Source organism: Dermochelys coriacea, chromosome 18 (genome assembly GCF_009764565.3).
Source record: "Dermochelys coriacea isolate rDerCor1 chromosome 18, rDerCor1.pri.v4, whole genome shotgun sequence".
In the NCBI taxonomy this organism is placed as follows: domain Eukaryota; kingdom Metazoa; phylum Chordata; order Testudines; family Dermochelyidae; genus Dermochelys; species Dermochelys coriacea.
This window is the reverse complement of record NC_050085.1, coordinates 18,570,790-18,586,917: the sequence shown is the minus strand read 5'-3', so window position 1 is coordinate 18,586,917 and position 16,128 is coordinate 18,570,790. Positions and strand designations below refer to the sequence as shown.

The following is a 16,128-nucleotide window of genomic DNA, read 5'->3' as shown; positions in this document are numbered from 1 at the left end:
GAGAGAAACCAGGGTTCTGCACCCAAGCTGCACTTCCTCCCCAGTGCCTACCTACCTTTTGCTCAATCTCAAGGAAGCGCTTCAGGTCATCTGCATCTAAATAGTCCTTGTGGTTGCTGTAGGTGAGCATGAGCAGGTACAGATCACGCCGGGTTGACATCATCTTGTAGAAGGAGCAGAACTCATCGAAGCCCAGCATGCCCTGGTTATCGTCCGTATCAGCCTCCTGCAATATGCAACAGCAAGGTGCTGTTAAAGGTGCCCCAGTTCCCAGTAAGATCATTACAATGGAGGGAACTGAAAAAGAAACCAAAACTAAAACCAAAATACACAAACCCTTGTGTTTTACAAGAAAGTCATTTTTAACCTGAATGCAGTCTCGCCTAGCAACACACTGCTCAGGAAGATTTGGCTCACCAGGCTGAAATTGGCATCATGAATGGCTTGCAAACCCCCAGCCCCACCCCTTTTAACCTTCCCAAACATCTGCATTTTAATGCAGGCTTCCAGAGCTCGCTTTCCCAGAGGCAACACTGTCCACTAGGTCCCCCACATTGGGAGGGTTATCCCATCTATGACAATGAGGAAGGGCACTATGCAATTGAGGACTGGGGAGAGGACATGCAGCTGTCCAGGAGAAAGGGGACACTTGTAGCGTCTTGGGAAGGTCACTAGAAACAACACCATCCCGCCAAGAAGCCCATGGCTCAGGAGCACACCTGTGAATTCCTAGGGCTGAGATACATACACACATGTTAATTTAATAGGATCTTATGGAGGAAATAAAGCAGCAGCAAAATACACTCCCCTGGGGCACCCAGCCTAATAAGTATACGCATCTCAGCCGTTCTCCACTCTTTGACCAATTGCACCAGCCTACCCAGCACAAAACCTTCCATTTGATCACTGCTGAAATGGGGCTGCTCCAGACCAGTCTCGTGAGTGTCAGGGCACCAGTGGGGCCCAACACAGAAGCTTATCATTGATCCTTAGAGCACCACCAATTGCGTGCATGTCCCTGACTGGAGGCCACTGAGATGCATACCATATTACCGCAGTACCTGCATAAAGGTCCCAGCAGAGTTCCCGCACCCATCGTGCTAGGTGCTGTACAAACACATGATACTAGAGACCATCCCTGCCCATACAGCTTACAATCTAAACAGGCCAGACAAAAGATGGAACAGCAAATACTTCCCCCATTTTACTGAAGGAAAATAAGGCACCATAAAGTATACCGCAGAGCTGAGGATAGACCCCAATTCCTCAGCCTTTCAGGCGAGTACCTTAACCACAAGGCCATGCTTCTTTTGTATAGCTATAGGATTCAGTGAGCCACACACACCATCTCCAGAGATGTTGTACATTCATTCAGCATGTTTCTCCCTTGGCATACTTTGTGAAAACATTAATTAAAAAAACATTATTTATCAATTAGAAATACATGGAGATACAGGAGTGTGAAAATATCCCTTGAAGCAAAGTATCCATTAAAAAAAAAATCCCAAACAAACCACACCACAGAAAATGACCCAATTCTCCCCATTACATTGTCCCCAATTATCCTCTGATGAAGAAGTTCTCAACCTATTTACTGCATGTGGACCGCATCCAATACTACCTGTATAGCCCTGAGGACGTCACATGGGCAGCAGCTGTGCGCTGATTGGGCCGCAAGCGGCGCACAGGCCACAGGCTGAGAATCACTGCTCTGATGTTTCAAATGGGAGAAGCACTTTTCCCCTTTGCAACCCATCAACAACAGGATTCTTCACAGGATTTTAAAGCTGGATGAAGTGCAAATATAGTCCCATGTCAGCAAATGCCATGATATCAGAGCCTGGTGGAATTCAGTTTTGACAATACCAAAATAACCCCACATCAGTTTGGATTAGCAATTTCACATTGCATCTTGATTGCATTGCCGGTTTATTAAGAGTTGGTTTACACCTATAACTGCTTTGAGTACAAAAATCTGATTCCATTTTCACTCTGCCATCACGTAGGCCTCACGCTCCATTAGCGCTAATGACACAGAACTCCTGTACAATAATCTTTCTGATGTCCTCTGGAATATAGATCAGCTCCTATTTCTGTTACCCATAAGTCTCAAGGAGTATTGTGACTCTTGGTCCTCTCGTTCACTTCAGTCCTCTTGCTCTCTTTTAAAGGGAGCCCCAGCTTTTTGGACTAACCTATCCTAAAACTAGAGGGGAGCATGACAGGAGAAGTGTGGAGAATTACAGACGGACAAGAGGTTTGGCATTTGGATTGCCATTAACGATGCACCTCTAGCGTACCTTTCATCCAGCAGTCTCAAAAGCCCATTACAGGCATTGAGCCTCACAAGAACATGTGAAGTAAATATATTACAACCAGCGAGTCTACAGACAGGCGAAGTGAGCCCCAGGGATGCCTATGTAGTCAGTGGACCAACCATGATCAGAACCAATCAAAACCCAGCTCCGTGACCTAGGCAAGAGTCTCAATGATTTTCCTATTGATGGGGGGACAATTTGCATGAGCTCTGATTTTTAAAGGGTAACTTTTTTTTGGTAGATAAAACATGCAATGGCAAAAATTGCACCTGTATTTTTGAAATCCACAACGTACAAAGTCCAGCCATGCAGGGGCTATGCACCTGATTTGTGACTGCAGCTAGGTATCTGTCCATTAAAGAATTCAGATTTCTACCCACAACAAGCTGCAAGCCTAGAGAAAGCATAGGCAGAAATTCTGCAGGTGTGTATTGTACCACTATTCCCCTTGACCCCACCAACCCACCCACAAAAGTGGCCGGTGTAAATACGGCAGTTAATTTGCATGTCAGCTTATGGAAGCTAGCTGTGAAAAGACCCCTCACACCCAGAAACTGAATAGAGGGGAGCTCTACTGACATAAACGCATCCGATGAAGTGAGCTGTAGCTCACGAAAGCTTATGCTCTAATAAATTTGTTAGTCTCTAAGGTGCCACAAGTACTCCTTTTCTTTTTGCGAATACAGACTAACACGGCTGCTACTATGAAACCTACTGCCATAAAGTGTCTCATAAAAAAAAAAAAACGCTGATGTGAGGCATAAGGTTTTGTGCCTAATGAAAAGGACTAATCAAATCTCCCAGAGCTGCTGGGCTGAGCAATACCAATGGCAGAGCTTTAAAAAGATTATTGAGAATGAATGGTCCACCCTTCCCACGGGTAATCCCTCCCTAAAAATTAATTAGGAACAGTCTATGATGGGCAGATAGAGGGAAAAATACTTCATACAATGCAGGCATATGAAATATGCAAAACGAGCTCTGTTTAATGAGCAGGGCAGATAAGGCAGAGTAAAGTCAATACAATGGCATAAGATGACGGGGATATAATGAAAAAAAGCCAGCCATCCAGAACAGCCAGCAGATCTCCTGAACAGTGAGAGGAATCCGAATGCAGCTCAGTGCTTCAGTCTAGAGTCCACCACATCAACACTGAAGTTTCAATTAAAGTTGAGCAGCTGTTATGAAGAGGAGAGGAAGAAGAAAAAAAAATCAATCAGTAAATCATAAGGATTAAAAAGAGCCCCTTGAAGGCCCCAGGGCTCAGTTGCTTTGTCTGACGAAACATTATCTGATTGTATCTGGGTGATGCTTACGAATGGGCTCTGAAGTCTCCAGTAAGGCATACATGCCGATGATGCCAGGGGAAAAGATAAGACAGCTGCTGAATAGGTTCGTAGTACTGCTGATCTGAGCCAGCTGGTGCACATTTCTGCTGTAATTACTGTAAAAATCAGGGCCACTATCAGCCATAGACGAACTTTGAGAAGTGTAGGAAGGCAAAACATTTAGACATCAGCCTGAACCAAAACATTCACAGATCAGAACCCAGCAAAAGCTTTAGAATGTTTTAAAATCCAAACTCAGATCTGAATTTTGTTTGTTGAGCATGGCCCCTGGAAAAATACTCTTCTGGAACATCTCAGTCCAATGAACATCTCCCACCAAAGGTGCAGCGGTCAGGTCAGACCTCACCAAGCATTCAAATGGAGAAGGGTTCTTGTAGATGACTTAGGAAACAGCTAGTCCAGCATCCTCAAATTCAATTGGGTAGACAAGTATAGGAATGTTGAGCTACTTAGTGTATGTCTACACTGCAATCAGGAGGTGTGACTGCAGCATGGGTAGATCAAAGCCACATCCAGTAACAACAGCAGCACAACTACTGCTTAAGTATGTAGTCAGGGTGCAGGAAGCCACCTATGCTGTTGTGGCTTCATTGCTATTGTTACTTGAGTTAGCTTTTTATCTAGCTAGATATAAGCTAGCTTGGGTATATCTACATACCTCCTCACTGCAGTGTGGTCATACCCTTAGGTTACAACTCCAGACACCTCCATTTCAGACTATGAGAAAATGCAGCTGGCAGTTTGGCAGATGGCACGCAGAACAATGCACTATCCAGTCAGATGCCACAAGTGCGGATCTTTTAGGATAGCTCTGAATCAGTACTTCCCATCCCTATTCTCACTTGGTCCCATTCTTATGAATGTGCCTGTCAGTGAGGCTGGAGAATCAACCCACTGGCTAGACAAAATGGGAAATGTGTCTTGTTGCAGGAGCATGAGAGAGAAAGAGAAAGTTTGAAAAGAGAATCAAAAATTGCTCAGTAATTATCTTGCTAGGATGGTGCTAACCGACTCCTTTCTGAAAGTATCAGAGGGGTAGCCATGTTAGTCTGTATCCACAAAAACAATGAGGAGTTGGATTGGCCTGGTCATCACTGATTCTTTACTTGTAAGGTAACTCCCTTCTCTTCACGTGCCAGTATATTTATGCTTGTCTCTGTAATTTTCACTCCATGCATCTGAAGAAGTGGTTTTTTACCCATGAAAGCTTATGCCCAAATAAATTTGTTAAGTCTTTAAGGTGCCACTGGACTCCTCATTGTTTCCTTTCCTGAAAGAGAACTCTATGTAGCTGGGAAGCTTGTCTCTCTCACCAACAGAAGTTGGTCCAATAAAAGATATTACCTCCCCCACCTTGTCTCTCTCATATCCTGGGACTGACACAGCTACAACATTGCATACATTCTTTTCCAGTGAAAGACGCCTTTGCTCATTTACCATTCAGAGCTTAACCATCCCTTTCAGACATTGTCCTTTGGAATTAAACTGCTGCATTAACAAGCCAGGATGTGTGTGTCTCGCATAGTGTCAGGACTGAAGATTCCACAGACCAGTTTTAATGTTGAGCTCCTCCCACATCCCCCACTTTGTTTTCCAGCAATTGAGTTGTCAGCCGGTTGCTTTGCACATTTTTGCTGTAGACAAACCTAAGCACATTACAGATCAGAGACAAAGTTTCAGGCTTCTTGTACAGCCCAGCTAATACTTCTTCGCTGCATTCCCTTGGGCTGGTGCCATGAAGGCTGTAGTTTTATCAGTTAGTTGGAAAACGTCTCAAGACGACGGACAACAGCACACCAAGATCATGGACAAACAGCACTGAACTAACAGCACAAATTCCAGTTAGGAGTCCCAGGGTTAAGTACCCATGCTCAGCTAGTTCTCCAAGAACACGGCAAAACTGAAAATCGTTGATTTACCTATAGAGAGACACTCAATATGTTATCAGCGATACATTATCAGCTTCCTAGTCTATTCTCAGCCCCCAAGGAATCCACACACACTTTCTAACTCTTGCTTGCCCTGGATGTTAGATTTCTATTTAGCAGCCTGACACTTTACCAACTCTAGAATTGTAGCAACTACAACATTAAAGCCAAATTTTGTGTAGGCTCTGAAATGGTTAATAGAATTAGAAACCAATATAAAACAGGTCAATCAATGCAGAGACACTGAACTTATTAAAGGAGTCCAGTGAAACATATCTGAATGTACTTGTGAGCAAAACCTTGCTAATAATAAAATTGCTTTCTTTCCTCCCACTACCATGAATGAATGGGGCAGCGGGGGGCCACAAACACACAACATTCGTCTCCTTTAAAAATAAAGTTCTGGATAGAATGAAAATACAGCACGTTAATAAAAACAGGCATTCATCCAAGTCAGTGAAAGGATATTAATTAGAAAAATTGAACCCAAGGGGACTGCCTTCAAACCTCATGTATGATGTACAATGTTAGTTTTAACAATGTTCTGTTTAGCTCTTTCGTTAACCAAGGCAGAGATTTCTGCTTTGATTAGGCAATTCAAGGCTGCTTAATATCAGGAATTTTATATCACAGAACACCAATTACATCCATAATTCAGACCAGGCTGCTCTCATTTATACACTTTCATATGGAAAAGGCTCATCCATTTTTTCCTCCCTTAACAGGATTTCTAATTATTGCCATTCATCTGAAACTATTAAGACAAGAGTCTAGCATGCTACTAGTAGAAACCCATTCTCTGGTCACAGAGGTTTTACCAGTCTCTACCCTTTGGCTCCCATCAATCTGAATGATTTACCCTAGAAAGCGACTCCCTTTAATCCACTAATTTTAATGAGTTTCTGAAATTTCGTTTTCCACAGTGCTGCATTTGTGAGTGTGGTATTTGCTGGCATTGCAAAGAAGTTTTATTAAAACATTATTAAAATGTTCTGCTTGTACCGAGACACCATCTCCCCCCTGCACCGCTCCAAAAGCCTCATTACAGTCCAGCACAATTGATGAAAGGACAGGATTCTCAGTGGAGCAGAAGTCCATGGTGCACAGGGTCTAATAACATAGGGATCAGCAGATTATAGTGCTGCCAGGCAGCATGCGTATTAATAGATGTATGAGTATTATCTTCCCACTGCTATGGGAGGGAAGAGCCTTTGTTCAAAAACAAGCTTTTGACAAGAGCCTCTTGTTGCAGGTGCGGACACATATATGTTTCTACAAAGCTTTTTAGCCTGACATCTGCCCCCAAATGGAAGGAAATGCACTGAAGTGCATGGGCCCATTCGGCTAAAGCTGAGGTACCTAGACGTGTATGCACACTCAGCACACTTGCTTTCAGCTCAATGTAAAGATGCTCACGAGGCACTCGGGCCCCGCCTGGTTAGAGGCACTCAGGTGCGGAGCGTGGCTCAGCAGGCTGCACTGGGAGAAGCTGCTTCTTCGCCTCCTGTGACACTGCATCAGGCAGTAACACCACCACCGAGCTCTCATCTAGCGCTTTTCATCAGGAGATCTCCAAGTGCGGTATAAGGGAGGCCAGTATCATCACCCCCCTTTTGCAGATGGGGAAAACTGAGGCACAAGGGGAAAGGACTTGCCCAAGGTCAGCCAGCTAGCCAGTGACAGGGCCAGCAATAGAACGCAGATCTCCAGTGCCAGATCGGTTCCAAAGTGCCACCTTCCCCCTAGCTCCCCTCCTCATTTTCCTATAAAACTCAAGGCAAAAACCAAAATGAAAAAAAAAAAAAAGTCTCTTCATTCCCAGTGGTGGGTCCATTAAGCAGCAATGTGTCCTGAAGTGCAGGGGGAGCATGGTGCCTGTAACATCCGTTCAAGAGGAGCAGAATGAAGCCAGGCACTGAGCTAAGACAGTTACCAGCCAGAAGAAAAGGAGTACTTGTGGCACCTTAGAGACTAACAAATTTATTAGAGCATAAGCTTTCGTGAGCTACAGCTTTAGTGAGCTGTAGCTCACGAAAGCTTATGCTCTAATAAATTTGTTAGTCTCTAAGGTGCCACAAGTACTCCTTTTCTTTTTGCGAATACAGACTAACACGGCTGCTACTCTGAAACTTACCTGCCAGAGTAACACATGCTCCTTGGAGATGGGCCTGGACTCCTTCCCTCCAGCTGGCCTGGGATTTCTAGGGAACTCTCCCTTAGCTGTGGGTAGCAGGGTTGCCACTAGAGGGCAACGTGATTCCACAGGCCAGCATTTAATGGCCTTCTGTGGCATGGATTAGGGTCAGAAGCCCTACCACACCCCCTGAGGAACCCAGCACCCCCGAGGTGCTACAGACCCTCGTAGTCCTTGCACTCTCTGAGCACGCGGATGTAAGTGTGTCAGAAATGCGGTGTAGGGAGGATGGGAAAACCTTCACGTTAATGTGCAGGGCTGGCCACAACCTAACTAGGTTAAAAGTGTTTCCATGCAGTTCAAGCTAATTTCTACGTTGAGATAAGGTATCCCCTGCAGTGCTGTGAGCCCAGACTTTGCACTAGTGCACCAGTTCCAGAACACACCTACTAAGTTTCCATTTGCACATGCATTTTATTCATCTGAAACAGCGCCAATCGTTATAAAGGTCAGGGCTGTGATAGCCAAGCTGACCAGGGGAACAGAGTGCCCAAATCCCCAGGACACCTTTGAAAAAAATCCTCAGCCCAGAGTTTTAAAATCCTTCCTATTTTATTCATCCAAGACTTTATTCAGTAACACAAGACTTGCTGGGTGTGTGAAGTTTATGGCAGAAAGACATCATTATAAGCAGCTCCTGCCCTGGTGTTTCCATCTTTTAGCTGTGAGCGGTTATCAGTGCAGCAATTTCTATACCTGCAGGGCACCAGAGACACTGAAGTTACAGGTACAATATATGCCAGGGTAACCTGTATTTTGCAGTTGCTGGAGGGTTCTCAGCCTCTGCAATAGCTCTCCGTCCCTCCCCCAGCCCCTACGCTGTTGCAAGCCACGCAGCCATTCTGTTTTCCATGCTCCAGCTAAGCAAATCCTACCATTGTATAGCCATAGAGGGATCTACATTGGACACAAGGGACAGCAGGGCGGGCTTTAGCATCAGCTGTCCGCAGGATGAAGAAAACACAGCAGAAAGAGTTTCAGGCTAAAAATATTTTCTGCCCAGAGGCACCACAATAAATCTGTTACCACAGTCATGAGACAGGGGAAGGAATCCAGAGACATCATCTTCTCTCCCCAGAATCAAGACAGATCACTTCCAAAGCGCCACCTTCCCCCTGCCTCCCCTCCTCATTTTCCTATAAAACTCAAGACAAAAACCAAAATCAAAGGCCAAAAAGTCTATCCACAAAGGCTGCTGGTGGCGGGTGTGAGGGTAATGCTGCTTTCCAGTAAGCAAGCGGTTAACTTTGCCTTTCTTTCCCTCCCCAGTTGCAGAAGCAAGAGTTGAAGGAGAGGAATCCAGAAGGGCACACGTGTACTGAGGGCTGGGAAACCCAGCTGGGGACGGATGTTTTTGTTCCGGCTGGGATGTCTGTAAAAAACGGATTGATTGACTTGATTTCAGCTGGTCATACCAGCAGCTACCCCACTGCCAAAGGAGCCACTTTGAGTGTAAACAATACAGGCAGTTCAGGATGGGACAGTAAGGGCTCTCTGTGAGTGATGATACCTATTCAGACAGGGTCTGCATTGCAAGGGAAAAATCTAGGCTGGACTCTTCCTTCTGAGCTCTGCTCCCGCCCTAGGGCAATGTTATGACTAATTGTTATTGTTACTAGTAGTGAATCCATTTTCCTAGTGCCTTTCATTCAAGGATCTCAATGCACTGCCCAGACAGTGATTCCATGCACCACTTAAGCCTGGCAAATAGGATTGAAGCAGTGTCTAGCCCTCTGCAAAGGGTTGCATGTCACCCACAGGGAGGTAAGAAGCTTGTCTACGGTCATGCAGCGGGTCAGCGGTAGAGCTGGTCAGAGAACCCAGAAGCCCCAGTTACAGACATCCCTAGACAACATACCAGAGAACACTGGACTACAGAGATTGGCACTGCCTGCTCCTGAATGGTTACTGGAAGATCATCTGGGGGCTCCTCCCCACGAAGATGCAAAGCATCTGAGCTCAGTTGAACAAGGTCTCGTGTCACAGTGACCACCACACTAGGATTTCAAAGGAATCTGGTAACAGTTCAAACCATATTGTGCCTCAATTGCATTTCCCCTGACTGCAGCTTTGGAATGGTTTTTACCCAACTGATTACATACACAAATCCAAGGCAGTTTAACACTGGCAATGACGCCAAGATCCCTTGTTTGTCTCGCTACAGAGCAAGAGGAGAGGCCCACTATGTCAAGGCAGCCTCATTCCAGTCCTGTTGGACCAACACAACCACAGAGAGTCCAGAAATCTGGATAGAAAAACTCTAGGAAGATGAAGGGATGGACTTTGAGAGAAATCTTTCGTCACTGAGTCTTAAACCGGTTGCAGTCTGTACAAGAGCTGTACAAGTCTGTACAGGAGCTGGAGACACTACCTGGACAAATGGTAAGAGAGGAAGGATGGTCTTGTGGTTAGGGCACACATCTAGAACTTGGGAGACCTGGGTTCAATTCCCTACCCTGCCACAGATTTTCCATGTGACCATAGACAAGTGACTTGGTCTACCTCAGTTCCCCTATCTGTAAAATGAGGATAACAGCACTGCCCTACCCCACTGGGGTGTTGTGAGGGTAACAACATAAAGACTGAGGTGCTCAGATACTACTGTAAGGGGGCCATCTAAGCATCTAAGATAAATTGATTTAGGCTGGATTTCGATGGAGCCCAAAATCTCAGAGGGTCATTGGGAACTGGGTGCCTCGCTCCTTTGAAATCCCACCACTTAGATTTTTTGAAAACATCCCTTCTCTCCAATCTCCAGCACATCATCAACAGCAAAGCCGCCTCTTTAAAATTCTGCTGCTGTTGGCATGTTTCTGAGGCACATGGCATACAGCAAAGACTGCCATTGTTTGCCTACTATAAAAACACCACACTGACTTCATTCCCATCAGAGTCTCATGCACAATCAGCTTTGTGATCATTGGTGTGGAGGCACAGACCTTATCCTTAACCCTCTCCTATTCAATTAGCCAATAAAGTGAGTCAAGGACAACAGCAGAACTAACTGCAAAGGAGCAGCTATCTGCATTGCAACAGACATGTATGCAATGTTGTAGCTGTGTCAACTTGACATATATGAGCATCTGCATACCTGATACAACACTCCAATAAAAACAGAGATTGTAGCAGGTGTGATCGGAGGACACCAAGTCGGTGACTGGACTTCAGATCACCAGGTAGGTCAAGAAAGATTTCTCTGTAACAGTCATACATGCTTTGGCCATATCTAGCAATATTATCTTTGATGTCTGGCTGCCCCAATAGGAAACCCCAGTAAAGCAATTTAGCAGAAAGTTATCAGATATTGAGTGGGTTTAAATTTTTTTTTTAGCCAGTGAATGTCTTTGGATATAAAAGAACCAGACTTTATACTTCTCTGCAGAGAAGTCTATCACCAAACGAGACTTTAAGAAACCAATTTTTACAATGCTGCTGTATAAATAGGAGACATAACTTGTTAAGTTCTCCACTATGAAGGCTTCAGAGGACAGATCCTCAGCTGATGTCAATGGGACTAGGACAGTTACACCAGCTGAGGACTTGACCCCAGGAAAGGATGTGATTCTAAAACACATGCACCTTACAAATGTCCTTCCTTGATCAGGGAAGGTTTGGAGGAATCCTCTGCATCTTACCAGCAGCGTAGATTTTAAACAAAACCCAGGGGTCAACAACATCTCATTCTAATGAACAAAGATTTTACTGTAGTCAAGTTTCCTGACTGCTTTTGTTCTTCCAGAAGCCATCTGTTATGCGATGACTTTATTTAGGATGTAAGCTATGTTTTCTGTGAATGTCTTAGAATGATTTGAGGCTTTTTAAAGGAAATAATTATAATCAAGCTACAGCTTCCAAAATGGATTTGGTCCATCTTCTACAAGACAGATTAGTGCACAAGTACCATGATGATGGTCAGAACCGGCACAGCCCAACAGAACTAGAGAGTAGATCTCAGATTCAGGGATCCTGAAAAAACACTAATGCCACATCTTTAAAAAAAAAAGTCTCCTCATTCTACATTCACTATCATCCCTGGGGTGATGGCTCATCTCTAGACTGAATTTTAATTAAAAACTAGCTTAATAGGTTCACCACCACATCAAGTAGCTGCCCATGTACACAGAATTCACCACCGAAGACCACAATTCAGCTCCTAAGGAGACTAACCCCTTCTCTCCCCATGTCACACATACAAAAAGAGGGTCCCATTGGTGGGCTTCTGGGTTTACTGCCTGACAGCTTAAGGGCATATTTTCAACAGCAGGATAAAAATAGCAAGAATTTGGACAGCCAGTTATCCCCGGTATTAAGCCAATCACATTCTCAATCTCTCTTACATACACACTCCCTCTCCCCGCAGACAATCAGTTCCTTTCACCTCACTCATTGCTCCCCTTAGCCAGAACATCTACAAGAGCATTTTAGCCCAACTCAAGTGGACATTTAAACAGAGATGGACTCCAAGCCCAGTCACAGACAAAACTTTTCCTTCTCCACTGAGTAGGAGTGATGTATTCTGGACGAAGCACCGAGCATATCGGAGGAGAAGGGTTGGGCACATCACCTGGCGTCCCATAATTTACCCACTAGAAGCAGTGCATTTCACAGAGTGCTGTGCGAAAGGGAGTGTGACAGTCATAATTACTCAGAGATTTGGCAGGAGGATTAAGACTTCATTTGAAAGAGCAGTCAGAGCACTTTGAAGAGAGGACAAAATGCCAAGAGAGATCCCTGGAGTCAAGAGGGAGATAACGTCTCAGCAGCTCACGTGACCCAACTCTAAGCTAAACTTAAAGAAGAGGCGGCACAGTGAAGAGGGAGGAAAGGGAATGACAGAGAAGGAAGGTGAAGCCACAGCCCCACTGTTGCACACAGTAATCACCCCAAGCAGCTGTCCACAGCAATGCAATCACTTCCCTGTTTGCCAACAGCACCTGGCATCATGCATGAGTCACTTCACCTTATTTAGCAACAGCACTTTGCTAGACCATTAAAAATTAGGACAATTAGTTTAGTGAAATGGAGATTTAGCTACAGATCAGGTCAATGGAAATGGAGCCACTTAGAGTGGGTCGCTTTCAAAGTCATTGGACCTAAATCCAGGTCCTGCTATTTAACGTGTTTCTCAGTCAATCCATAGGATCTTTAAATTTTTATCTGCATTTGCCTCCCATAGTACTCCTTCGGAGTCATTTCTTCCTTTCAGACTTCGAAAAGGCTCCCCAGGTATTTGTAGAGCAATAGTTCTGGTAACAGAAATTACTTGGTAGCAGCTGGCTTTTGGATAAAGCACATGGTTTGCGAGCACAGTCTACCTAGCCACCATCACCAAAGGAGCAGTCCATTGCACATGGAAGAATGTCCATGTCACTTCACGGCTGGAAATGATGAAGGATAATCAAACCAATGGCCATAGAAGACCAGGTTTATAACAATACTGGTCGAATTTTGATACCCTTTCTCTCACAGAGTATCACCCTACTCCATGAGTGGTCCCATTGAGTTCCTTACTTCTGGAGTTAGAGGCATCATAAAACTGGAAGGGACTTCAATAGGGTCATCTAATCCAGTCCCCAGCAGTCATGGCAGGGGTAAGTATTATCTAGATCATTCCTGACAGGTGTTTGTCTAACCTGCTCCGAAAAACCTCCCATGATGGAGATTGAGATTCCTCCAATGAGAAGGCATGGTTCAATGCAAGTAAGGGTATCGGAATCCAGCCCCGAGCACAGGAGGGTAGGGCATGGAAGCTGACAGAGGCAGATGCGCTGTGCTTGTCCTTGCACTGTAAAACTCCAGAAGCAACTTGGTGCAAGTATCTTTTCCTTTTGCAGCTAAGAATTTACTCACGACCCCTTTGTTTCCAGAGCTCTCTCCGACTTGCTGAAATGCACAATGCAGTATCCACTGAGGAAATGAAAAGGAATTTGCTAGCGAAGCATTTACTCTCTCTCCTGCCGTGTTGCACGTTAGATCTCTGCAGCTCAGCCCTTTTTCTCTTAGAAATGATCATTCTCATGTCTTACCTTAAACATTTGCTTGACTTTCTGTCGGGGGAGGTTCACATTCAGTTTGTGCATCAGCTGGAGCACCTCGTTAATACTCAAACTGCCATCACCATTCTTATCGGCCTCATCAAAGGTTTGCTTCAACCACATTTAATTGGAGTTAAGGAAGGCAATGGAGCATCAAGGGATCTTACTGAACGTTATTTAGGTCTGGTCTATACCTAAAACGTACGTGGACCTAATTCACACCCGGAGAGATGTAGTTAAGCTGCTCTACGCCCCCAGTATAGACAGCCCTAGGTAAATGGAAGAAGATACTTTCATTGACCACTAAAATCATCTTCTGTTGACCTAGCTATCACCTCTCAAGGTGGTACATTTATTACAGTGGTGGAAAATCCCCCTCCGTCACCGCAGAAAGTGTCAACTCTGCGAGTGAACAGCGGCACAGCTGTAGCACTACAGATTAGTGGACTTTTTACTGAGGCTATAAACCACACATAAAAATCAAAGAAACAGAGCTGAAAGGGATCTCAAGAGGTCATCAAGTCTGAGCCCCTGTGCTGAGGCAGGACCAAGTAAACCTAGACTGTTCCAAACAGGTGTTTGTCTAACCTGCTCTTAAAAACCTCCATTGACAGGGATTCCACAACTTCCCTTAGAAGCCTTTTCCAGAGCTCAACTGCACTTATAGTCAGAAAGGTTTTCTTAATATCTAACCTAAGATAGCTTAACTAGAAAAACAATAAAAGCAGCTCTATTGCCCATGAACTAGATTTGTCACTGGGAACCCTGACAGCCTAAGCTGGATATAAAACACCCCTAATCCAAATGATGCAAATGCACCTCAGGTGCTGTATACCAGCTTTCAACAGGTTCCCAGCACCTTTCCTGGCTGGCGCTTGTTACACAGGTTATTGGTCCCCAAAAAAGCTGAAGTTCTTTACAGCCTTCCTGAAGGCTGACAGTTTGTTATACACCTTGTTATGGTGCCTCTTTCCCAGGCCAGGATCTCAGACTGCTCGACCTAACGTTGCCTTGCAGTGGTTAGCTAAAGGGACCCCAATGCCCTTTTCTTCTTACCAGTACAAGAACATTCCCCCATACAAGGAAATAACAATAGCTGGCTATATGCAATAGCCGGGGAAAAGGCTTTCCTCTACAGAACAGGATCTAATAAGCAGCAAAGGCTTCCTACCTGCCAGAGTTAACATCAGAGATACTGTACAGGGGCCATCACCAAAGGGACAATATTTGGCAAGTCTACAATCTGTTTCCTATTCTAAATACAGGGAAAGAAAATGATAGCATCTCGGAGAGATCTCACTGTATGGTCACTGGCAGCAAATTCTGTCTTCCAGTGGTGACCACAGTAGACACCCTGCAATAACCCAGCATAGCGGAGTGATCCAGGAATTGCAATAAGCAGATAGCGATGGGGCCTTTAGCATCTCAGCAGCAGCCACAAGCCAGGATCTCACTGCCTGATTTGGGGTTTGATGCAGTTTTATCCATGAATACAATTTTCTCCGGTTCCTGATGTTAAGGTGTGGGGAGAGGATTTTGGTCTGCTTGCGCATGCGCTTTAAATGATGCCTATTAAAATCCTGCTCATGTGAATCTTCTCAGCAGCAGCACTGGCTATCTACCCACAAATACACAATGAGAAATGGCTTTAAACAAATATAAACTTAGGGTTGAATTCTGCAACCTGCAGAGATAGATAAGGCTGCACAGGATCTAACTGAAGGCAGAATGTGGCCCTCTATTTTTTAAAATTCCATTCTCCCTCCACCATATGCCTAGCACAGGCCTCTAATCCTCATGAAGGACTTATGACATGCAAAGTGTCAGCTGTTGAGACTTTCCTGCAGGATGGCAACCGGTGATAGGACACAGAACCCACCTTCTCCACCCCCCCCAGCCTCTCTCACTCATTTGCCCCTTATTCTCAGCCCAGAAGGCTGAAAACTACCCGCTAAGGGTACTGTCAAAGACACAAAGGGCAGGTAGGAGCCCATCTCCCACTGAATGACAATGGGAGTCATGCACTTAATTTGTGCCTTTGAAAATATCCCCCTGGCTTTTTCAGGATGTGCGTGGGTGAGAGACAGATAACAGGAGAGTGGGTGTGTGGGCTGGACTGGAGGAGGGGATCTAAATGGGAGTGCGCAGAAGGAGGAATCTGCTCTGGGATGAAACAGAGCATGGAACGCTGCACCCCATACTCGGTTGTGTAGGGCTCTATGGGAACAGGAACGTGTGATAGGACTCATGCAATTCTATGCCTCACACATGCTGCCAGTGAAATAAAGCACTAAGGACAGCTCC

The 16,128-nt window shown here is 45.0% G+C and overlaps 1 protein-coding gene across 1 annotated transcript in view; it reads right to left on the bottom strand.

Annotated features, from left to right (window-relative positions):
• PLCH2 (phospholipase C eta 2) overlaps window positions 1-16,128 on the bottom strand; it is a 322,908-nt gene that overhangs the window by 80,623 nt on the left and 226,157 nt on the right. Inside the window, 2 exon segments of the mRNA XM_038376889.2 lie at window positions 56-226; window positions 13,816-13,945. Coding sequence (XP_038232817.2) covers window positions 56-226; window positions 13,816-13,945 — 301 coding nt within the window.